General features: G+C 32.2%; 4 protein-coding genes across 7 annotated transcripts; 1 reads left to right on the forward strand and 3 right to left on the reverse strand.

The window, feature by feature from the left end:
* Window positions 1–1,731: 1,731 nt before the first annotated feature.
* LOC105804025 (vacuolar-processing enzyme) lies at window positions 1,732–4,748 on the reverse strand. Its single transcript, XM_012636543.2, has 9 exons — window positions 4,472–4,748; window positions 4,171–4,335; window positions 3,934–4,090; window positions 3,718–3,803; window positions 3,418–3,617; window positions 3,066–3,114; window positions 2,573–2,782; window positions 2,229–2,435; window positions 1,732–2,142 (listed from the first exon to the last, which is right to left on the reverse strand). Exons 1-9 carry the CDS (start codon window positions 4,676–4,678, stop codon window positions 1,960–1,962), a joined length of 1,464 nt encoding a protein of 487 aa, XP_012491997.1. The 5' UTR covers window positions 4,679–4,748; the 3' UTR covers window positions 1,732–1,959.
* Window positions 4,749–5,031: 283 nt separating this feature from the next.
* Window positions 5,032–7,216, forward strand: LOC105804109 (uncharacterized). Its single transcript, XM_012636636.2, has 4 exons — window positions 5,032–5,436; window positions 5,515–5,620; window positions 6,191–6,334; window positions 6,738–7,216. Exons 1-4 carry the CDS (start codon window positions 5,174–5,176, stop codon window positions 6,990–6,992), a joined length of 768 nt encoding a protein of 255 aa, XP_012492090.1. The 5' UTR covers window positions 5,032–5,173; the 3' UTR covers window positions 6,993–7,216.
* A 189-nt stretch (window positions 7,217–7,405) lies between these two features.
* LOC105804198 (NADH dehydrogenase [ubiquinone] iron-sulfur protein 7, mitochondrial) lies at window positions 7,406–9,577 on the reverse strand. Its single transcript, XM_012636730.2, has 2 exons — window positions 9,062–9,577; window positions 7,406–7,894 (listed from the first exon to the last, which is right to left on the reverse strand). Exons 1-2 carry the CDS (start codon window positions 9,463–9,465, stop codon window positions 7,660–7,662), a joined length of 639 nt encoding a protein of 212 aa, XP_012492184.1. The 5' UTR covers window positions 9,466–9,577; the 3' UTR covers window positions 7,406–7,659.
* Window positions 9,578–13,766: 4,189 nt separating this feature from the next.
* Window positions 13,767–20,432, reverse strand: LOC105803843 (serine/threonine protein phosphatase 2A 55 kDa regulatory subunit B beta isoform). Of its 4 annotated transcripts, XR_008197901.1 has the most exons (15): window positions 19,829–20,432; window positions 18,881–18,984; window positions 18,669–18,767; window positions 18,438–18,557; window positions 18,035–18,250; window positions 17,818–17,909; window positions 17,426–17,544; window positions 16,885–17,008; window positions 16,645–16,768; window positions 16,416–16,484; window positions 16,228–16,319; window positions 15,381–15,458; window positions 15,147–15,214; window positions 14,595–14,927; window positions 13,767–14,205 (listed from the first exon to the last, which is right to left on the reverse strand). XR_008197901.1 is itself a non-coding variant. In XM_012636288.2 (14 exons), exons 1-14 carry the CDS (start codon window positions 19,941–19,943, stop codon window positions 14,785–14,787), a joined length of 1,563 nt encoding a protein of 520 aa, XP_012491742.2. In that variant the 5' UTR covers window positions 19,944–20,432; the 3' UTR covers window positions 14,236–14,784. The 4 variants fall into 4 exon arrangements, 3 of the variants coding, with proteins under 3 accessions (XP_012491742.2, XP_012491818.2, XP_012491893.2); XM_012636288.2 differs by lacking the exon at window positions 13,767–14,205 and having other exon boundaries at window positions 14,236–14,927; XM_012636364.2 differs by lacking the exon at window positions 13,767–14,205 and having other exon boundaries at window positions 14,236–14,927; window positions 18,062–18,250; window positions 19,829–20,431.
* Window positions 20,433–25,406: the final 4,974 nt, after the last annotated feature.

The raw sequence follows: 25,406 nt of genomic DNA on the forward strand, positions 1-25,406 counted from the left end.
CCTTTTATTATTATTATTTTATATACATTTGTTTACATGATTTAAAATTGAAACCCATGCTGGTTTTATCGTTTTGTGTCACTTGTATATTGAAATTACATAAAATAATTATATGCAACAAGGTTGAAAAAGATTTCTTTGTTTAAAAAATCTTATAGTTATCATATCGTGTTAATAGTTAGTGTAAATATATTGTCTTCTTGTATTAGACAACGATAATTGAAAAGTGAGGTACCTTCAAAATTTCGACACTCTTATAAAGCCACCCCAAGCAACTCTCGACACATTCACATGAAGAGTCGCTAACTTCCAGCCCGAGGAAAAAGGGTTTAAATTCCTGATAATGAGCCACGGAATTGATTGAATGATTTGTACTTAGGCCAATTACAAAACCCACACAGCCTGGATTATGCATATGTTGATATTATATATCCAACCAATGATGAAAGTTTTGAAGTGTCTTTGCTTAGACCCACCCGTCACCTTCCGAATCACTTCATCAACCTATTACTAATGGTAGATGAAAAACATGCCAAAATGGCTACTTTCAGCTCAGTTTCTTTCTTTATTTTTGTCCTTAAAGATGACAATGACCCAAGGGTGTCACCACCAAGCTCTTTGATTGGAAAATAGAGGGGCCTTCTCTTTAAGCACAAGTTAAAATTTTTATTCGTTCAGGGGTTTGTTGAGTGGTGGAATATTTTTTAAAGTAAAATTTTGATTTCGTAATTTAAGGACGGAAAAGTACAATGTTAAAATAAATTACTTTTCGTTTAATAATATGATTAGCTTCAACTTCAAATTTAATTAGAATCAAATGTAATTACCGAACAGTTTAATTTTCGTAAACTTTGGAACATTATCTTCAACAAAATAGGGTCTTCATGCAGTGTTTCATTTCTAGTATTAATTGGAAAAATATTAAGATAAGCTTATATTAAAGTATGATGCAATTTATAATTTAATTTAATAATACTTCTAAAAAAGCTAAAATAATTATATTTTTATTATTTTTAATTAATAATTATTGAATATAATATTAAAACAAAAATACGTAATTAATGCAGAACATATTTTTAAAATATAAAAATAAATGTTTTTTTAATTAAATCTTAGAGGAATTGAATACTTTTCCTTATATGTACTAAACAAAAAAAAGTAAAATATTCACCAAGTCCCTATATCTTTTGTAGATTTTAGAATTTAACCACTCTACTTTTATGTTAATAAATTTAGTCTCTTTTTTTTGAATTTAAAATCCAGGTCCAATTATTAACATGATTAATATTATTTTATCAAATTTGTTGGTTTGGTATTTTAAAATTAAAAAAATACTCAATTGGTAGGCATGTAACAAAAAGATGTTGTAATGACCTAAATTTAATAATAAAATTTTAACAATATTAACAATTGGGTCTGTTTTTAAATATGAAAACTAAAGGAATTAAATCCTAAAAATTAAAAATAGGACTAAATACAAAAGTAAAAATATATGTATAGGAGTTGAAGAAAAACATTAAAACCAAATATGTCCGTTACAAACAGTCTCAATATCCTTTATCCTTTATGCAACGTAAGAATAAGTGAAAAAAATTCCAATATCTTTAAGCAAAGTTTCGGATTCAAAACTTGAAAAAAAGAAAAAAAAAACTGCAGTGACAAAGTTTTACCCTTGAGAGATTTAAATAAATTCGAATCTAAATTGAAAGATGCTACACCAAAAACATCACATTTTAGGCTTTGCAATATTTCATTTGAATCATAACTGAAGCACATTAATTTAAATGAAGCATGTCTGGTTCAGTGTGGCTACCCAACAATTTTGGGCAGAAGCAATCACATGAATAATCATAAAAATGCAGAGAGTTTATATATATACATATCTCTTAGGAAAACACATTATGAAATACAACATCATCAAAGTTAAGGTCTTCCAACAGTTGACAATTCTGCTACATTTTATGCACTGAACCCTTTCTCAACAGAACCCCAATGTCCTGAAGGAATGTTGACACAAGCTTGTGCTGATGCCTCACCCATCTTTTCTGTCTCAATTCCAGCATTGCAGATGTTCGCAAGGGAACGCATGTGTTTCATCCCGTACTGTGCCAGTGATCCGCAGTGCGTCTCAAAGGTTCTTACCTGTGTCGATGGACAGAGCATCTTCGTAAGTTGCATGATGAGAAAAAGGAAAATGAGGAAGAGGGACTTGGAATCAAGGATATTACCATTTTCTTAAGGCATTTCCAGTCATCAACAAGAGGTTGACCAGTTGGTCGAACAGTGTTTAAAACTTCAGGGCCTCTTTCGACTCCGAATAACAGCTTTCCAATGAGTTGTATACTGTTGTCTACATGCATTCTGTGGGACATGGCTTCCATAACCTGCTTTTGAGCTTCAACCTTCCTAACCGAGCCATCAGGTGCCTTGCGATACTGCACAATAGGTTCGAAAATAACTTGAGTGGGATGAGCTCTAAACTAGCAGTTCAGCTTTCAAAGTACGGAACAAAGTGTTCATATCTTACACTCATTCACAGTAATTTCCGATGCAAGAGACATAAGATACAAACCTTATCCCAGAAATGGACAAGATCAGCATCGCGCTGATTAACAGCTTTGGTGGGTGGCAACAAGGAGTTCTCATCGATGAATTTGAAGTTATCGTTAGCAGGATTGGTACCCAAATATGTGAAGAGATTGTCCATGCTAATTCCTATATCACCAAATTGCATAACATGAGAACCATATGCAGAATTGCCATTGATAGTCCTCCTTTTTACCTGTAAAGACCAGAACAGTGAAATTTCACCATATAACTCAACCGGGTAACCATTTGGATTTTAGCATAATACTGAATAGACCCATTGGCACTTGAATTCAGTGTCAAAGGAACTTAGACCGACCTCTCATTTTCAGTATATAGTTTCATATTTATTTATATCTATATAGCAGTAATAAATAACTACTATAGGAAGATGACATTGAAGTCGCAATTTTTTTTTTCTCTTTTTAAGAAAGGAAAGGAACCCGCTCATGCAAAGCATAGATTTAAAAAAGCCTTACAAATTCATATTGCTGGTGCAAAGTCTCCTTCCGCAGATTATGTATGTCGCTGCTCAACAAGACACAGAACATTAAAAATACATTCCGAGAGATGTAACTCAACTATTTAGAAAAAAAACTGATTCCTTAGTATTATATATCCTAATTTAATCCAGATGATATCAAAAGAATCAGAATATATCCACCTACTTTGCCTCTGATTTTTGTATTTGTTTACCAAATTCTTAAAGAAATGAAATAAACTGAAGATGCTACACTTAAATCTATCGAAAACAGATATAGGCAATAGGCTTCAACTTCAAAAACCTCGCAGATTCAATGATCCGAAGGGTAGATGAAAAATTATATGTACCTGTCCTCCATCCAAGCAACACTGTACAAGTCTCCCAAGCAGGTTTCATACTCTGGGGGAGGACTTGGATACTCTCCAGGACAATAGGTTCCCCAGCTACTCTCGACTGCATTTGCCGCAGTCGTTGCATAGATGTTCAAACCCTCGGGAAGAAGACCCTCAAAGATACTTCCAGATTCACAAGCTTCAAGATAGAACACCTACAAAGTTACATACAGAGAGACAAGAAATTAAAAATTACGACATAGTGATGAACAAGACATCTAGAAACCGACAGATATTTAGAACAAAAAAGTTTACCAAGCTTTTATAGGTTCCGGAAGCATGTTTTTTCTTTAAAACATCAATCAAATCATCAGCATAAAGATAAGGTAAGGTAGGCATGCCTGGATTAACACACAATTCATCATTATTCATTAGCAACTCTATAAACCAATATTAAGTTTCAAGCTGAATGACATATAAGAATCCAAGGTAATAGATATGAAGTTAATGACCATGCTAATGAGAACTAACCAAGTACACCAGGACCTCCATGGTCAGAGTAATATATGAAGATATGATCATTGGGGCCACTATTAACAACTTTGCCGCTACCCCCTGTAAGAGCAGATTTGTTTCCAAGGATAGCAGCAAAAAAGTTGTTAACAGTAACATTTTCTCCAGTGTAATCCTGCATAAGAACATCAATTAGGCATACAATTTATAATCTTTTTAAAGAATATTACAAGTAACCATGAAAAAAGAATAAACCTTTGGAACACCCTTATAAACATCATCACCATGGGGATTGTTAATGATGATTCCAGGTCTAGGGTTTTCTTCATTGTAGGCAATATCATCATACATAAAAACAATGATATTTTCCTCTTTTAGGCCACCATTTCTCAACAGTTGATAAGCATGACAAACATCAGCCTGAAACAAATATATAGATACATATGTCCTTCAAAATTAATACGACCCATCAATCATTATGAATTAAAAAACAATAAATTCATCATAAAATTCCCCAAAATAAGTAACTTTTTTGACAAATTAGACTATTTATGACCTGATGCCTGTAATTCCAATATCCATTAGATCCGGCAATCAAGACCGCCCATCTCGTGCCTTCAACTTCATCATCGTCGCCCCCATGGAAGAACTTATTAGCTTCTGAAGGTAACCGGAGTATGTCTCCGGTTACATCTCTACCGGCTGAGACAATTCCGGTCAACGACAACAAGAGAAGAATCGCACCAACCACAAGAGATGTCATGATTTGGCCAAATTATAGAGAACCATAAAAAGGAAACAGATTCTTCAAGCCTTTTGCAGCTGGTATACATAGATATGTTTACATTATCATATATAGTAAAGGATACGTAAGGGGCCCAGAGCTACATTATCTATAATTTTTTTATAGAAATGTGTGCTTGCATCTGGGGCGTCGATGTTGATGATTAGGAATCGTATATAATTGGCGGTTGTGATGAGAGTTGCTTAGAAAATTGGGTGAAGGCCCATTTAAAATTTTTATGGGCTTTCTCTCCGACTGGTTATTTTCCCGAGAAAATGAAAACCCAAAATCGGCTCATATTATTCAGTTGGGCTTCCCTTTGCATTACATAAACAAAACCGAAAAATCCCCACTAATGTACACTCAAAAACGTTCGCACGTTCACTGAAAGCTCGGCCGACAAACTTCTCCATTGTCCATTTAAAGGCCATAAAATTTAAATTTTTTGGGATTGTTTTGGTTTTGAAATTCTTGATGGAGAAAGGAGAGAGCATATTGGAAGCGATTTACGAAGACGAAGATTTAGGAGATGGAGAAGATGTAGAGATGGTTGACGTTGAAGAAGGAGAGCTCGTGGAATGTTGTAACTCGGGAAATGATCGGGAAAAAAGCGGCTCTGCTGCTGTTAATGGTGAAAATCAAGTGCCCCATAGTAAAAATAAAAAGCGCCGAGCAAATAAGAGGAAGAATAAGAGAAAAAAGGGTGGTTCTGGACATAAACCTTTGGATATAAACCAGTAATTCTCTATGAAAATTTTTTCTTCCATCAAAACATGGTTAATTTGTTGATAAATTGATAAATATGGGTTTTGCAGGTTTGTGTTAGATACTTGTAGACGATTAAAAGAAAAGAAGTCATACATGGTGTACAACGCTGTGGGGTGCTTGGGGGTTTCTGCATTGAGTGATCTTGTCGTGGAGGTATATTTTTTACTCAATTATCTGTGTTTATAATGTACAATCTAATGATGGGTTTATGTTTATCACTAGTATCCCATTTGCAACTGATAAAGGTTAAAACATTGAGCTTTTCTTTTGATTTTGGAGCTATGTTGCTCGGATTTTTCATTTTCCTATATGTGCTCGACACATGTGATATGACCTTTGAGTACAGAAAAATCTAACCATACACATGTCGGATACATATACCCAAGTATTGTGTAACATAGTTTTGGAGATTCCTTAATTTGGTGTCTGGTGTGGAAAACAATTTTCATCATGGCCATGGCTCATAAGATTGTTGTGTTGAAGTCCCTCACCTTGGCTACCATTGCTTGATGTATATATAGGAATAAGCGGAAATTCATGACTTGTTTCTTCTTCCTTATGCCCTTTTTACCTCTGTTGCAAATTATAGTTTTTGTTATATGTTATGATAATCTCAATATATCCTACTGTACTATTCCATGCTCGGTTTGATACTTTCTTTCCTTCATTTTTCCTATTGCAATTTTCCTTCTGGGATGGTATGTTGAAATACAAAGTTCCCAGGTGTGTGCAATTCAATCTTGTGGAGGTCAGATGACTACCGATGGAAAACGTTGTCGGACAGGTGGTGGCATATTATGGAATATCCTAAAAGTGCGACAACCCGCTGCTTATCGCGAAATAATGAAAAAAACCAAGGACTTCGAGGTGCGTATTAATAGTCACTTCAAGTACTAGCCTTTTCATTAGCTTATGAATAAATACATACACATGTGTATGCATGAGAGCTTTCTGATTCATCCAGCAATCAGATGTCTAAATAATTGTCTGGTTTATGTCCAAAGGTAAACCGTTAGCGGTTAAAGCCTGATGTTTCTTATAGTTTGGCTACCTAATGACTAATCTAATTGCATATGACATGTTCCTTTACGTTGAAATATAAGTATGATTCAAGCAACTCTTGTTTTTGATGTACTAGCCATTGAACTTGGGTTTAGATTTCCAGGCCTTGGTTCTTGTTTCATGTTATGAGTAACCAAAGCTAGTAATTAGTTTCGTTCTTCGAATTGTAACATCGAATATGTGAGTTGTGGTATTTATAATTTTGCAGAAGCAATTCAAGCAACAAAATGTCGGACGAACACTAGCACAGAACAAAGAGAGCTCGTCCCGAGAAACTGCTTGCAATCTGACTAATGGAACCTCGGTAAGTGTTTTGGAAGATTCTCAACTGCTTCCACAAACTCGGGAAGAGCAGTTCAGTACCGAAGGAACACGAAAAACTGTTCATGACAGGATTAGGGTTCCTGTTTCGTATGAAGACATTCTTGGTGAGGATCTAAAAGAAGATCAATGTCATCAGTGACTAAACTTGAGTTTGGATTGCCATCGGTTTAGAACGCATATAATTGTTGATAGAAGGGATTTTCTCTTATTTGGGAAACTACATATGAAAGTATCATTAGTTGTTCTTGAATCATAATTCACTTTTGGAATAAAATGGTTGTTATTAGGGTATAAAAGGCCCTTTTTTGCAAGGTTAAATTTTTTGTACTGCCGACCTAAAACAATTTATCTAATCAAATCAATTTAACATTGATAGGTCGATTCAATAATGAATTCTAATAATCAATAATTGACCAATTTAACATCATAATTGACTAAACCAATAAAATTGAGTTAACCAATTATCAATAGAACTTTTTTGACCAAATTCGTCTTCCACAAAATAAGAAGATAAACACTTGCATGAATGCAAAAACCATCAAATCCAGATAATACCACAACAAAACAATGAAATTATTCATATTTCATACCCATTTAAATCCGAAACAAAAACTGAAGTTCCAAATGATACAGGAAGTACAGTCACCATGCAAAGTAATAGAAACCCCATGAACTTTTATAATCAAAAGCTTTTCTTAACAATCTCCATCTACATGGCATTTCACCAGAAAGTTTGATTTTATTTATTTGTTACTCAACACTGCAAAATGCAGTGCAAATAGCCCTGAAGTAACTTGCAAATTTTCTTACTTGGACCACCAATGGAGGAAATCCTTGCGCCTGTTGATCTTTTTCTGCAATTGAAGAACTCCGTACAATAACGCCTCTGCAGTGGGTGGACAACCAGGAACATAGATGTCAACAGGGACGATTCTATCGCAACCTCTTACAACTGAGTATGAGTAGTGGTAGTACCCACCACCATTTGCACAACTTCCCATTGAAATCACCCACCTAGGCTCTGGCATTTGGTCGTAAACCCTACAAATATTACAAACCATTAACTAAATTACCAAAGCCGAATCAAATTTGCATAACCGAAGACTGGAAAACAAACAGGAAATATGAAGACAGGCAGGAAGAAGAAGCAAAAATGGAGACACAGTGTTGATTCTTTGCCAAGTCATTCACATAATTCATAGAGAATCCCTCGAGCCTAGATTAACAAACTTCAAAATGAAGAATTTGTAACATGCACTACCAAGCAACAAAATTTGGGGAATGCTAATAAGAATCTTAATATTCAAAGCAGAGAGTGGGATGCCATCAGGGGTGAAAACTTAATAGGTTGGATTTGTTCAACACAACAAAGGGAATAAATCATATTTGTCAAAATACCATTAAAACAAGAAAACTTTTCATGGACATCCCACTCTGAATTCACCATCAGACGTTTAGGCTACGGCTGTCATGAGACAAAATTGTATGCCAAATAAGCTAGCTCAGTCTGGATTTGGGTAGTTCTCCACAAGTCCAGAAACACCATAAAATAAAAGTTAAAAAAAAAATCAATGTGTACTAATATGTTTGTAATAACTATGAATCTTCTTCCTAAAACATCAAGCCCCAGTTAGACCACACGAACTTATCCAGGACCATTCAAGCTTGAGCTTCAGGTTTTACACCATTAAGATCTATGTTTTGTCAACCAAGCTACGGGCTTAAAAGATTACAGATACATAGTTTTTTATGTTACTAACTCTTCAACAATTCTCCTGATAATCAGAAAGAAACGCATAAGTTGAATAGAGCAATAGAAAAAATATACATAACCTTCTCGATTTATGTATCATGTTAAAGAAGAAACAGCCTCAAGTAGCTTTTCAGTTCATTTTTAGTTTATGTATCATATTCCCAAAAACAATCCACCAATTTCAAAGAAAAAATCATCTTCCAAAAATCAAAGCAATTCAGTCACAAATCAAATTGTAAATATATCCTTAACACAAATCAAATAGAGGGTTCACGAATTGAATTTTGCGATTACGCCTGTATTGTATTAGGCTAAAAACCCAACGAGCTAAGAAAAGGTTGGGACTGCAACAATCACATTCTCATGAAATCCCAAATCTAATATACAGATCAAAATAAAGGATCATAAATTAACTTTTTTTTTAATGAAACCCTAAGAATGAGATGAGATCATACTTGCGAAGAGCAGGGGCCATTTTGTTGGTGAGAGTGCCAGCGACAATCATGCAATCGGATTGGCGAGGGCTAGGCCTAAAAATGACACCAAAGCGATCGAAGTCGTAGCGAGAAGCACCGGCGTGCATCATTTCGACGGCGCAGCAAGCGAGGCCGAAAGTCATGGGCCATATGGACCCACGACGGGCCCAGTTCAAGAGGTCATCGACCTTGGAGATCACGTACTCAGCAGGCTTAGACAGACTGGAGGGAGTGCCGGAGGTGGACGGCGGAGAAGGGCGAGCGTATGTGGTTGGGGTGGCAGAAGAGGAGAGAGAAGGGACGGTGGTGTGAATAGCGAGGGCACGCTGTAGGGAGAGGAGGTGAGGGAGGCGATTGGCGGTGGTTCGGGTGATTAGAGCCATGGCTCGACGGTGGTTTCTAGAGAAGAGAGGGTTCGCTTTGGGGAGGCCCAGAGATTTGGAAGATTATGACTCAGTTACCAACTCACTCTCGGGCTATGGTTTATGTTTTGTGGTGTTATTAATTGTCTTTGTTGTAATGGTTCGTTGCCTACCACGTGTGGGTTAGGGGACTAAACAAAGTGTTTCCCTTCCTAAGGCATCCATTTGGATCCGCAAATCAATCTAATTTAATCCTAAAAATACAATAACTCAAAATCAAAACCGATCAAAACTCAAAATTATGCGAATTTGTGATGACAAAATTGAGAATAAATCCTACTCACAACTAAATTATCAAGTCCATGCAAAATATATTTTATGTAGATATTTATAAATATTGATTAAACATCATTTAATTACAATTGTAAATTTTAATTTAAAATATTGTTTTTGAAAACTTTCCGGTTTGTTGGATGTCCAATGCAATGTTTCAACTGTTTGGAACAAGACAATTTAACGCAATCTAGATTCACCAATCCCCCTCCACGTAGTTTTGCTAAGTGAATGATTTTATTCAACAAAAGATTCAAAACCCTATTGAAAAAAAAGCTCAATCTACCTTTACACAAAATACTCCCGATACTACCATTATTCACCCCAAACAACTTCTCTTACAACAAATTTTATTCTCCAATGAAATACCTGACACAAGAGCAAAAAATCAATAAACACTTGACAAAAGCACTGACGATACACCCCCAACATGTGCGGTAATAAATCTGATCAGCTTTATCTCCAAGAAAAATAAATTTAATTAAACCTTATTACATAAGGATAAAGTTTACTTTAAATCAATCAGTCCTTCTTCCTTCTTTTCTTTGAAATTAAATCTACCAACAAGATAAAAAAAAAAAATTGCAGCTTCAATCCAAGATAGAAAACTAAGTAAGATGAATCAAGTAGAAAATGTTAACAAACTGACTGCACTTTAACTGTTCAAACTCATTGTCCTAACTTATTATCCCAAGTAGCAGTCCCAAATACAATCTTTAACTTGTTGTCCCAAGTATTATTTGAATAAGGAATGAAACAATGGCATGTAAAGAGTATCTCTTTCTTTCACATTTTGACAGCACAACAGTTTTCAGCTTTTAACAAGTCTTCCTCTGTCACATAGCATTTTACTAGAAATCTCCCCTTATACATGCCATTATACCAAAGTTGATTTAATAAATAATGTAATGTGGCTCCGACCAGCTTCCAACCTTATGAGCCTCCAAGTACTATAAAACAAAGGAAATAAAATAGAGTAAGCATTTAATGCTTAGTAAGTTCGTTTAACGGAAATTAACTTACCATTTAATTGCATTTAAGGTAAATATACATAATATATTCAAAGCAAGTTGGTCGATAGCCTATACACATATCCTCATAAAAATGTTAGTCATTTATTTCACTTGAATATCAATAAACAAGTATGAACTTATCATTAATTAAGTTTTCTTATTCATGTACTTTCCATATCATGTATTCAAACTTCATATACAAGTCATGTTCATGTAGTCAAATATATGTCCATAATCTTTCATTACAAACTCTTATTGCCATTTATCATAACTTTACCCTGTTGAATCACTTATAATATCGATGGATACATGGTTACTACACACAAATTGTACATACTATATTCCGTCAATTCATATTCAAGAATGCTCATTGAGCATTTAATCGGGGAGCTCTTCCAAGCCAAATAATAAAAAGCTCGTGTGAGCTTATAACGGGAAGCTCATTCAGGCTTAATGATAGAAAGCTCATAAGAGCTTAAATTAGAAAGCTCATGCGAGCTTAACAGGTTACTCTAAAGAGCTATTATCAGGAAGCTCATGAAATAGCTCTTAATCAGGAAGCTCCGGATAGCCATATATCGGGATGCTCATAAAAGCTGCGATGTGTCCGCAACACATACAGGATCACTACCTATCAAAATGCTCAAAAGAGCATATAAATGGAAAGCTTGGGAGAGCCATATATCAGAAAGCTCAAGAGAGCTTATATCAGGATGCTCATGTGAGCTATAACGGGACGCTCTTGTGAGTTATGGTGTGTTCGCAACATATGCAGAACCACAAGCACTTCGGAAACTCTGTATCCATCTAATTTCATTTATTCAAACGGGATTTATTTCTTGTCGAATATGTGATTTATTTTCATACTTAACAATTATACAAATTACATACATATAAATCAAGCATATCACATAAATATATAATTTAGTTACACGAACTTACCTCGACAATGTTCATGTTTGTATGGTACTAATCCGATACTTTTTCTTTACCTCGATCTAGCTTCATATTTGATCTATCCGGATCTAACGAGTAAAATTAGCTCAATTTAATACAATTCATATTCAATTCAATCAAATTCACATCTTAGGCAAAATTACCATGTTGCCCCTATACTTTTAATTAATGACGATTTCATCCCTAGGCTCAGAAAATGAAATTCATGCAATTTAATCCTTATTCCAAGCCTAACCAATTTTCACATATAACATTTTCAGCCCATGTTTTTTTTAAATCAGAATTTTTCCATAAATTTCACATCTTTATAATTTAGTCCCTAAATCACAATTTCATCAAAATTCACTTTACAAAAGTTGTTTATCTATCAACAACCTTTCATTTTCTACAATAAATTTCATAATTCATACATATTCATCCATGGCAAAACCCTAGTACTTTGATAACTTTACAAATTAATCCCCGAGATAGCTAAATTAAGCTATTACGATCTCGGAAACATAAAAATTACTAAAAACGGGACTTGAATACTCACCTAATTGAACCAAAATAACTGGCTATCTTCAAGTTCTTCTAAACTAGGGTTTCCATGTTTTTATTTGGGAAATATGATATAAATTGATGATATTTTCATTATTTTATCATTTATCATCTTTTATTATTTTACTTTTCAATTTCATCCATTTCTTTATTTAATTTTCCATGGACCTAAAATTTTGAATTCCATAGCTATTTGATCCTTTTAGCTACTGGAATTCAACTTTTGCATTTTATGCAATTTGGTCTTTTTTTTCAATTAATCATGAAATTGGTAAAATTTCTTAACGAAATTGTTATACGATATTCCTACTATAATGCAGACCATAAAATAATATTAAAATAAATTTTCTTTCAGACTCGAATTTGTGGTCCCAAAACCACTGTTCCGATTTCGCTGAAAACGGGCTGTTACATAGATTAATTTATATTTTATGTATCATTATATCAAATTATTTAAATATAATTTATCATTATATTAGATTATTTAAATATAAATTATTATTATATTTAAGTTTTTAAAATAATTTATGTTTCATTAATTTTACAAATAATTTACATTAATTACTTAAAAGTATTTAACATTTATACTTCATGTACCATTATATTAAATTATTTAAATATCATATAATTTAATTAATTTTAAATTTCTACTATCATATCCAAAAGTACATTTTAACCTTCAAACAGAATTTTGATAGTAATGGGGAACACTAAAATTTAATAAATTACATTTTTCACAACACTTTTCTTCTAAACTTTTCAAAAGCATTTTCTCTAAAAAGTATTTTTCAACGAACTAGCCCTTAGTAATTAGTTAGGGTTCAAGTAGGGATTAGACATAAATAGATAATCGCCTACCACCATAGCATGTATTATGTTTACTTTTATTAAGTAGGGCTTAGACATGCTTATAATTAGTTAGGGTTCAAGGAGATTTTCTTATAAGATTAATTTCTTATATTTCTTTCTTGATTGAACTTTTATACTTTTACTTCAATTTTTCAATATTGTGGAGGAGGTTATCATAACTTTATCTTGTTTAATTCAAATCAATTGCAAGAGCTGATTAAAGGCTAATATATTTTTCTTTTTTTTTTTTTTTTTTTTTGTAAATGGTTGTTGTGTTATTTATAACAATAAATTCTTTATCAAATTCGCACTTGTGTTAGGAATAGGCAATATAAGATATTCCCAACTTTTAACTAACACAATCTTCTCTATTATTATCAAATCTCAACTTGCTTGGACCGTAGGCTCTAATTGCGAAGCAATGATCACTTAATGAAAACTTTATTGGTACTTAGAATGAATATCAACAACTCTCAAATGTTAGAAACTGAAATACAAATTCTCTTAAAATTTAGAATTTATTTAAGAAAATAAATCTCACTAGATTTTGATAGAGTATTAACACTTAAGTGGTGCCTTTTCGATCTAACCAATGGTCTCTATTTATAGAGAAAATCATAAGAGTCTTAATTGAATAAATATAAACAAAATAATAATATTTTAATAAAAAAATACAAATAGACGCTACTCGAAATACATAAGGGTGGTCTAAGAACTAAAGTTGCCACCCACGACATGCCAAATAGGCCTTTGGGCTTGTCTCTTGTACTAGGAACAATTCAAGTACCTAAAATTTATAATACAATAATGTCCAATAAATTTAATATTTAAACATTTGCATCTCCGTCCTACTCCTTTATTTTAATTTTTAAGCTACAACCGAAGCTGATATTGTGTGCATAGTGCATACAACTCATAATTTCAACATCTACACAGATACTGATAAGTAATTAGCATTTTATTATTTGTTTAGATCAATTAAAATGGACATCAGTAGTAAATTTGATTTAAAAGGAGAGCTTCTTCCACTTCTACACCATCCAAAAACCAACACAAACCAGCGGCAATTCTGTGGAGTAACAGAAAGAATAGTTAGGAATTTGATAACAATAATAATTATTAATAAACTAAAACTCAGAAATGTGTTGAACTTATATAGTCTAAACAGTACAATAACATTTTAACCAATGAGAATTATAAGCTTCTTTTTTTCCTGAAGATTTTGGTTAACAGCTCATTTATCTCAAACTCAAACCTGGTAACATTGCAGCAAAAGCCTCTAATCATAGAAGCTTTTTTTTTTTTTTGGGGGGTTGGGGTTGGGGTTGAGTAGTTAGATGGAGTTGTGCTATTGTATTTTCTTCAACCTAATCAAAACAGAATAGGGATAGCACTGTGTGTCTATCCCTACAAAAGAATATTAATATCAGTGGCCATCAAAGCATAAAGTCAATGTACTTCATCGACAAAATCAACAACAGCGGCATTGAACTTTGGTGGTGGTCGACATGATTGGACTTCGAAGAATCGCCAAGAGTTCGACAAATGGGTGCAGCTTTTCTGTATCATTAAATAAGGTATGAAGGCAAAGCAATCTCTCCAAAAGCTCTGCCCAGCAAAAATAATTGCAAGCTTCGTTGGATCCTCTTCATGCATAATACATGTAAAGACTGTTGGATGCAGCACAGGCAATAGAGTTCTCGGTTGGATGCCATGCTAAGTGTAGCAGCTTCGAAGTGAAATCAAAAGCATTTCCATTTGCATCAACTCCCGAGTTATCTGCTCCTTTCACTAAAATGGCGACGAGAGATGCATGTAGTTAAATAGATGTTTACCTCAAAAGATATTATATATAATGCTTTTTGAGTCGATGATTATTTGAAAACTAGGTGCTCAGGAAATGGCTATAATACTAATTCACCAATAATCAAGCGAAATCTTGAAAATATGCAATTAAATGAGTTACAGATCATTTCAAATTACGAATCAGTAAGTATGTGAAACACAAACCTCGTCGGACAACACCAGAGAGATTACCAAGAGATCTTGAAGGCCTTGATGTCGCCTGACCTTGTCTCCTGGAAATTAATCACAAAATTAAAAAAGGGAATTTCTGACAAATGATGATACATCCTTTTGAATCAGAAGTTCAAAAACCAAGAAAGGTGAAACACGTTTATTTTTTTTAGAGCAACTAGCATCACTAATATCAACAATAGCCAAGCAGACAACATCAAAACATACCTCATGGGGTTTTTGCTGGCTTCCAGTGTTGTTGCTTCCGTACTACCTTCAGAACAACCAAACACCCGAAACAGATTGCTGGAATCACAGAAAACACTAGATTATATGATGCTCAAGTCCTGACATATTGTGGATGTTTTATTTCGGATGATAAAAAGAATCACTACTAAAAGAGTTAATTGCACCAAACATCCATAAACTATGAGCCAAATTCTAAATTGGTCCCTAAACTCTTAAACGTTCTAATTAGGTCTGTAAACTATCACATTGTTCCAAACAGGTCCTTCCATTAGTACTTCTGTCAATTGGTGACGCATATCTAGTTGCGACACCTGTTTGCTTTTTCTGTTTTTGTTTTTTATACTTTATTCTTTTATTCCTTTTTTTATAAACAAATAAGAATAAATAATAATTTATGTTATAATTAAAGAAATTTAAAATTTTATAATTAATTAGAAAATTATTCATTTGTATTAATTTTATAAAATAATTCTAATTTCCTTTTTATATAAATAAATACAGAAAACAAATAATAACTTATATACTAATTTAAATCAAATTTTAATAAACAATTTATTAAAATCTATTCAGTTATATTAATTGTATAAAATTATTATTTATTTGTATTTATTATGAAAAAGGAAGAAAGAAATGATGAAAGAAAAAAATTTTGAAAAAAGAGACGTGTCGCATTCAACTGGTGACGTGTCATTAATAGAAATATAATACAAAAGTCAACAGAATGGCTGACAGAAAGACCTGATTGGAGTGATATTGATAGTTTGGAAATTCAATTAGATCATTTTGAAGTTTTGAGACCAATTTAGAATTAATGTAATGTCCGTACCTGTAGGAACCAGTAGCCACTCGAAGTCCATTTCCACTTAGACAACATTCAAATTTGTCAAAGATGGAATCATTTTCATACAGATCACAAAGCTGTTCAGGGTCCAAAAAAGACAGGAAAACATCATACCGGGTAAAATATAGCATTTTTTAAAAAAATTATCTAAACCAAATAGTAGAATATACTACCTTAGGTCTAAGATATTCATGAACCTGGAAAGTTGCAACCGGACCAGAATCCATATTTATGTCCCACAACTGAGAGCCAATAAATCAAAACCTTGTTACAGAACAATTGAAAAAGGAGGAAATATATAGAGAAATTCAGCTATTATACTAGCATCATACCCAGTAGGTATGACGCAAGAGCAAAGTGTAGATCAAAAGAGAAGAATCAATTCCGTAAAAACAAATAAACCTTAAGGGTCATATAGTCACGACTTAGTATATGCCTTCCATCTTTGGCAAACTTAATGTCGGAGATTGATGCTATGATCTCTGTGAAGAAAGACCTGGAACCTGGAGCTTCTTGTCCCTCAAACCTGTACCATCAAGGGGAAACTTATAAAACCAGAAAGAAAACAGCATAAAAAAGAATATAGTAGTACAGAAAGCTAGTGATGACTTTTCAAATGACATGATAAAACAGGTCGCTTACAATTTGCTGTGAGTATCACATAATGCAGATTGTCGCATATCAATAAGACGAATTGAACCCTTAGAACTACTATATGCTAACATATTACAGTGTGTAGGATGAAATTCTGCTGAAGTTATCACCTCTGCAAGTATAAATAGCAAACGAATCATGCAAACAGGAAAATACATAATAGTATTATCTTTACAGGGAAACATCATAAATTCATAATATCAGCAGAATCCAAAGTGTTGTATGAGGACAGAAGAGAGTCAATGAAGTACGGGATAATGAGAGAGAAGCAACTCAATTGCTACTCCTCCATAGCCCTTACCTCCCTTCAACCTCCCAACCCCCACCCCTGGTAACCCAATGAAGAGGAGGGTGTTGAAAAGAGGAAGAAAAATTTGCAAATAACCAAAATACATAAGGGGAAAAAAAGAGGGATGGGAATACTGGAAATAACTGATTCTTTTACCAATCAACCCATAAGCAATAAAAGATGAAGATAAAAAATATCAAAACTAGATCCATAATTTCCATTTACAAAACAGATACAGACCAGTCAAATCCTCCATGTTTGCAGGTTTCACATCAACAATGTTAAAACTTTGGCTGCTAATTTCCAGGTTCCAAAGATTGATTCGCAGGTCGTCTGCCGAAATAAAAGTTTCACCATCACTACAAATCAAGAAAGGAACAATAAGTATTTCATAAAATAAAGAACAAGCTTAGAAGACCAAGTATTCTAGGTTCAAAAGTTGAGCAGCAACTCCTATTACTTTCTCTCAATCTATAATTTTTATACATGTAACAACCCCCCCCCTCAAAAAAAAAAAAAAAAAATTGAAGCACAAAAAAGTTTCAGCCCCAAGAAAGAGGAAACTCAATGAAAATAAAAGAAATCTACCATATGTACGGGTTTGCTAAATTCAACCAAATAAGTATACGCACCTGTTATTGGATATGGAATTGATATGATAGTCATGAGCATGAGTATATATTCTTCGACATCTGGCCATAAGGTTTGTCTCATGACTGGTTACCTAGATATGACAGAAGCATTACATGTTAGATCAGTAAACCATATAATAAAAGTATTGGCATATCAAACACTGCCTAAACCATGGAAATATGACAAAAAAAGTAATTGATTCCAAAGTATCTTAACAAATAAGCATTCTGGATTCACAACAACTACCACAGGCAAATGCAAAGATGGGAAACCCCCAGTTGGGAATGAGAAGTCATTGCTTGTGCATCCTCCATTAGCAATGTGTTGTTTGGAGCTTGTTGAGATACTTGAACCAACAATAGGACCATTTCCCATGGCTTTGGTTGAGTCCACGTTCATGTTACATACTTTTTTGACTTTCTTCTCTTGTACCTTTACAAGTTTGAAATGACATTAGAAATACCCAACAGGATAACAAGGTTAAATTTGTAGATTTGCTATGTTGCTGCTTTTGGGATATTGATATTCCTTGGGAAAAAATAGTGGAGTTATCACAATAATAATTTGTGTATAACTTCATAACTGTAAAATCCGGAATAGAAAATATGCCTTTACCTACCTTCCATAACTTGATTGTTTTGTCATTTGTCGACAAAAGAAAAAGAGCACCATTAGATGACTGGCACCACCTAATTTTGTTAATTTTCTCCTCAATTTCCAAGCTCTTCAGATAGTCAAACTGTATTAAACCAAGGGAGTACACGTTTTCAATATTCAAGTCCAGAAAGTTTTTAGCATGTACTCCCAATAATCATTATGTTTATGTCTACCACAAACCAAACATAAATACCTCAGGTTCGTGGCTCTGAAACTCTGTTTTATAGCGAAACTCAGGATGCCTATTGATTGGATAATCCATCTTCTCTAGATCTCTTCGATGTCCAACATGCTACATATTATAAAACGGTATGACAAAGTGTGAGAACAGAACACCGGAGAATCACAGTAAGTGAAACAAGCAGGTTCAGAAATATTAAAAAGAAAAATGGTCAGAGAACGTACGTCTTGAGTGTCAGTCCTTTCAAACAAAACCACCCGACCCCCACGATCACCGGTAGCAAGGTGATCGCCATTTCTATTGAATTCAATTGCAGATATGATATCAACTGAAAAAGAAACAATGGCATGTAAATGAAGTGAAAAGAGAAGCAGAACATGTAGGACATATAAGCACCAAGTATATCACGCCCGCAACTGTTTTCTTCACACAAGCAGACTCATCAAGCAAAGTGCATCATGGAAAAGCTCTTCAAAATTTTCTATTTAATCACGCTTAGAGTTGAGGCCAATGCAAGGAAGGCATCATGAAGAGCAAAACTAATAACAGCCCATCCCGAGATGGTTCACAAAGAAATTATGGTTCTTACTGGATCAAAACCTCATCGAACTGTCACTTGCATGGCCAGACTCCTAAGTAAGACCATCTGATTAATGCATGAAACTAGTTTTACTTCCATGTTAGTCCATAAATAACACCCTAAAGTCAAAGAGCATCAGTCACGCAGGCAAACTCAGTCTCTTACCACAAAGGACTTGCTTAGTACATTTTTTACATGGTGCACCACCCTCCAAGACCAGGAACCTAGTAATTAGATCAATCTACAGTTCATTGAATTCCTTCTTCAGACTTTCAGTAAATAACATCTAATCTCAACTTAATTACTGAACTCAACCGATAATTAGTTAATTCCAGAACACAAAAATTCTTCATTGCTTCACATCACACTTTGAGAAGCTATACAGTACATGAAGCTAGACCTAGATCTTAACATTATACACTAATCCAACAATATATATTACCAACTTAAACAATGGAAAAATAAATAGCAACGGGAAAAAAAAAGATTATTAGCTATAAGGATTAAAAAACAATAAAATTCGATAATTCTTTAGCACTGAGACAAAATCAACACTAAGAGAAACCAAATCGAATAAATCCAAATAGCACACCTTCCTGAATTTCCTCTCCGGCCGTCCGTTCTCCGAACACCTGAGAGAACTTCCAGTCAAGCGGTTGCGATCCTCCCACCGGAGCCACGGCTGTTTCGGAACCGCCGTTGATCATTGTTTTCCCCAAAAAAAGGAAGAAAGAAAATTATATCGATTCCACTCCAAAAACAAAAGAAAGAAAAAAAGTAAACTCAATGCATCAAGAAGCCGATCTAACACTCAGATTCATAACAAAACCGGAAATACTTCATCGATTCGAAGAAATCTCCATTTAACAAAACGCAAACTGTCGATCGATCATCAACTACCCAAGAAACAGCTACCGCAACGAATAAATTATCGGTGCTCTCATTCTTTACATCGATTGGACAATAATAGTAGTAAATTTATTTCTCTTTAAATGAAATGAACATCGACGAGATTCTTTTCTTTTTTTACTACTCTCTTTAGCTAACACACTCTATCGCCGTCGATTTAAACTTGCACAACAAAGGAGATTGGAAAATAATGACGGAGCTGGAAAATGGCGACGTAGCTATTTTGGCTGATTACTGGATCTCTCTATTTATTTTATTTTATTTTTAATTTTCATTTTTGGTGACTGTTTGATGGAAAACGACGTAGAATTCTTTTGTTTCGGTTTTAAACCCTACTCAACTTTTTTTGGATGAGGGTTTTTTTTATCATTTATGTCATGTTTGCGTAGCTTACAATGCTCTGTCCTAATCGATTTTATGCACCAACTAATAAATAAATAAATAACATCGATTGTGCCAGGTCAGTTTAATCTATATTTTAATATTATATATTTATTCTTTATATTACAAAATTAAAAAACGGTTCGGGTTAAATCCGATTTGGAACTTAAATGTTTAAGTCTAAGTTTAACTCATATTTTAAATGAATTTATTTTTTTACTTAAGCTCATTTTTTAAGCTTAATGTTTTTGTTCAAATTCTCCGATATTTCATGGAAGTTTTCGGGTTTACTCAGGTAGCTTAGCCCTTGAACAAGATTAATTGTATGTATTAATTGAAAGGATAAACTATACCAATTATCCTTTAACTTTAGTTAAAATTATGTTTCATCACTAAACTTTTAAAATTATTATTTATAGTATCGATTGTCACACAACCATCGTCCACTCATTATATTTTATTATTGAGGTAATAGGTTTCCTACGTGTGACAATCTTGTTTTTATATTGGTGTTAAAATTTTATATTGGTATCAATTTCACATTTTATTTTAAAATAACTTTTATTAAAAATCATATTTTTACATTTAATATATTTTTAATTCCAAAATACATAGTGACAAGAATCTAAAGATAATTGAAACAACTAAGTAAGCAAAGAAGCTAACCAGTATATAAAAAATTAATAAATAAATTATGAGCTGATGAAAGTTAATAAAAAATTTGATTAAGGTGGACAAATTTTATTACGATGGGTGACAGTGGTTACAAGGACCCAAAATTATTTTTTAAAATTTAACTCGAACAAATATATTAGTTTCGATTCGAATTCCATCTCACTCGACTCCATTCGAGAAAATTTCAAATCAAATTAGGATGATAAAATATGATTCGTCAACTCGATTAACTCGAAATTTTTTTATTTGATTCGATCGAACGCTCATCCCTACTTAAAAGTGACATTATCTTCAATTAAAATAATATATCCAGTCAGACTAATTCAGACCATAAATCGATTTATCACATTCTCAGGTGAGCCTACCAAATATTAAATTTCTAACCTTACAAACAATACTAACGATTTCAACAATTTACTATTAACTATTAATAAACACAATAATAACATAATATTGGTAAAAATTAAGACAACTTTCATATTCTTAATAAAATAAAGGCTTATAGCTATAATAGTCCCTTAAGAAAAACTAAAAAGTTATTCCCTTGACTTAATTTGAACCCAATTGAGCCATTATCATTAACCTGAAAAATTAATTAAGCTATTACATTAATGATTTTTACATTTGATTGCATTGACCAATTAGATGATGAAATATGGCAGCCTATGATTTAATCTTTCATATCTCCAATAAAAATCATAAAAATATCTATCTATAATATATATAAAAGCATGAGCTTTGAAAAACTTTTGAACGACAAAATATCATTTATTGTTAATTATATTACTAAACTACATTAGAATAATAATTTATTAATATTATTATATAATAATAAAAAGTAATAATAATTAAAATGATAATATATTTGGTCATATATTATAAATGCTCTACTTAGAAAATAACATAATATATTATTAATTAATAAAATTATAAATCTATAAAATCATCGAATATAATTGGATGAATTTAAAATAATAAGAATTCAAAATTATTAATTAAATAAATATATTTTATATATAAATACTCTTTATAAATTTAAAAATAATTATAATTTAATAGAAGTTGTGAGAATTATATAAATCAAAATAATTAAAATTTAAACTACAATTATTATTAAAAATATTATGCTAATTTTAAAATAGAATTTTATTTAAATAAAACTCTAAGCATAAAATATAGGAAAAGACAAAAATTGTGATAATTATAATTATAATTTACTATTTTTAGTTAAAACATTTGACGTTACTACTTTTATTAAAATAAAATAGAGTTATTACTTAATTAGAATTTTAAGTATCTTAATTATCACTTAACTAATATTAGATTTAATTAAAAAATTAATAGAAATACCATGCATGTTTTATTGAAAATCAAAAGTAATAATAAAACAAACATGGGCAGATCACTCATAAATGTAACCCAAATAAAAAAATAAAACCACAAACTAAACCACACAAAAGCAAAAAATCTTAAAACTTATAAAATATAATTAAAACAAAATTTTAAAATATATATATAATATACCAAAACTAAAATTTCTCAATGTAGTATAATTTCTAAAATAATCCGAAATAAAATTATCTAAATGTTACTATAAAAATCGAAAATTTTATTATTTGATTGTCTTTTAATAATAACCATAAAAATTAAAATAATATTTAAAACAAAATCTTATAGAACAAAAGTTAAAACTAAATTCATATTATGCTCGAAAATTGAATATATATATATTAGAGGTGATCATGGGCCGGGCCAAGCTCAGAAAATTTTTCGTCCCACGTCCTAGGCCTGGGCCCGGCCCGCCCCGAAATATGGGCATGAAATTTTATCCAGCCCGGCTCGAGAAAAAATTCCTGAGCCCGGCCCGGCCCTTTTTTTTTTTTTAGTAAACACCAAAATTGTATAAAAAACCTACAAAATATAATCAACCAACTAGAATATCCATACATTAACCAATAACATATTTAATTTTATAACAAAATATAAATTGTAAGCTAAAATAATTTTTCAATAATTAGAAATGAAGTATCCTAAAAAGTAATCGAAGAAACATCATCCTCATCGTTCTCATCGTCCTTTTTGCAACCAATTTATTATATTCGGAAATGTATTTTAAAAATAAAAAATAAGAAAAAGTATTTTTATTAAAATAAATAACTAAATATTTATTATATATATTTATTATATAAATACTAAATGTCTAATGGGAAATGGGAAATGTATTTTAAAAATAAAAAAATATTTATTTATTTTATATTCGGGCCGGGCCAAAAAAATTTTGCCTGAGGCCCGGCCCATTTTCTAAACAAGCCTTATTTTTTGCCCAAACCCATATTTTGGGCCTATATTTTTATCCAAACTCTCCCATATTTCGAGCGGGCCATCAGGCCGGGCCGGGTCACCCAACCCATGATCACCTCTAATATATATATATACACGTATAAAAAAACCTTTGACGAATGTCATCAAATCAATTTAACAAAAAAAATCATAATTAAATCCATAAAAAAATTATCAATAATCTTAACATAAATACACACTAGACTTAAAATCATGTGGATTCAATAACATCCAATTCATGGATAATATAATCATGCATTGTTCCACAAACCATACATTCAATCCATCAGTAGGGTTTAATACATAAACATTTAATGCCAAAATTTTACGGGAAAATATCGAAATCCATCCTTAAAATATCCAAATCATAACATAAAACCCATAAAACCTAACAACGATTCATTCTAAAAAATAAAATTAATTTATTCTTAATAATTCGACATGACGAGACTCGGATGTCATCTGTTAGAATAGTAGAATTTTGATATAAAATTTAAAACCGTAAACCAATATCTATCATATCATATCAACAATAACAAAACTAGATGCGAAAACATACTTGAATCCATTGATATCTTGAAGTCTTCAAGTCTTGTGGTTTTGATCTTTCACATTAACATAAATATTTTAGAGACACAAGTATTTTAGAGAATGATGGCTTTCTCTTTTCTAAATATGGGATATCAGAGTATGTGTAATTTGGGGATCATAACCCTAATTATAACTTTTGTACATTAACCTTAATTTCTAATCAACCTATCATCGATTAAAAACTAATTACTAGAGTATTTACACATATTTGACTTATATTTTATTTAATAACTGAGGCCCATAATTATTATTATACATGTGATATCCACAATTTTCTAACATTTATTTGATACGAACATAGTTAATTTTTCTATACATTTGAAGAATCCTTGAAGATTATATCATTATATCCATATGTCAAATAGAAATACTTTATGAATAATATTTGATTGACATGACAATTTGTGTATAGGAAGCCACTATGGGGAATCTGATGTCTTCTTCTGCTTCACAATGCTTTTCACCAACCATGACATGATATTCCTTTTTGTCATAAGCTTTGTTTTTTATCCTTGCAACGTTAGTAGTTGTAGTTCATTGATGTTGTGTCACTCATATTTTGCTGTTGGGGACCAGCTTTTACATGTCCACTTTAATTTCTTGGTCTCAGATCATAGGATAAGTAGTTTTGCTCCTTTGAAATTACATTTTAGAGTTCAATAGCTACATGTTGAAATGGCAAATTTTGTCCGATAGGATTTTTGTTTTTGGTTATTCATATATCTCATGTACCATCAAGTTATATCTTCACTCTAGCAAGAGATAACTTCACCGTAAGACGTTCAGTGACAGTTCATCAATCAAATAAGACACATAATTTAAAGATATTTTCTTTAGATGCATGCATGGCACACAATTAACTATACTCCCCAACTCTCGATTCAATCTTCATCCCCTTAAATCTTTCAAAATCCACCCATTTCTCACAAGTCTCCTACCTCCATAGCTCATCAACAGGGAACATCTTATTACTATGATATGAATTTTAGTCTGGTCCTTGCTTTCTACTTTTATCATTAGCTAGCGCTTATGTAGGATTTCTTTTCAACAATTTATTTAATTAAATAATTAATTTTAAATTAAAAAATTTATTAGTCTAAGTAATATTTTTAATTTTATTAATTTCAGATTGCTAAAAATATATATATAGGGTAAAAATTTTAAATACAATTTCTTTATAACTTTTTTGAGAAAAAATTCCTTTGTAACTTGAACAGTTGGGTTAGATGCTTAATCCACCGGGTAGGTGGGCTTCTTGGGCTTTAGTTATATAG

Source organism: Gossypium raimondii, chromosome 7, assembly GCF_025698545.1.
Source record: "Gossypium raimondii isolate GPD5lz chromosome 7, ASM2569854v1, whole genome shotgun sequence".
Lineage (NCBI taxonomy): Eukaryota > Viridiplantae > Streptophyta > Magnoliopsida > Malvales > Malvaceae > Gossypium > Gossypium raimondii.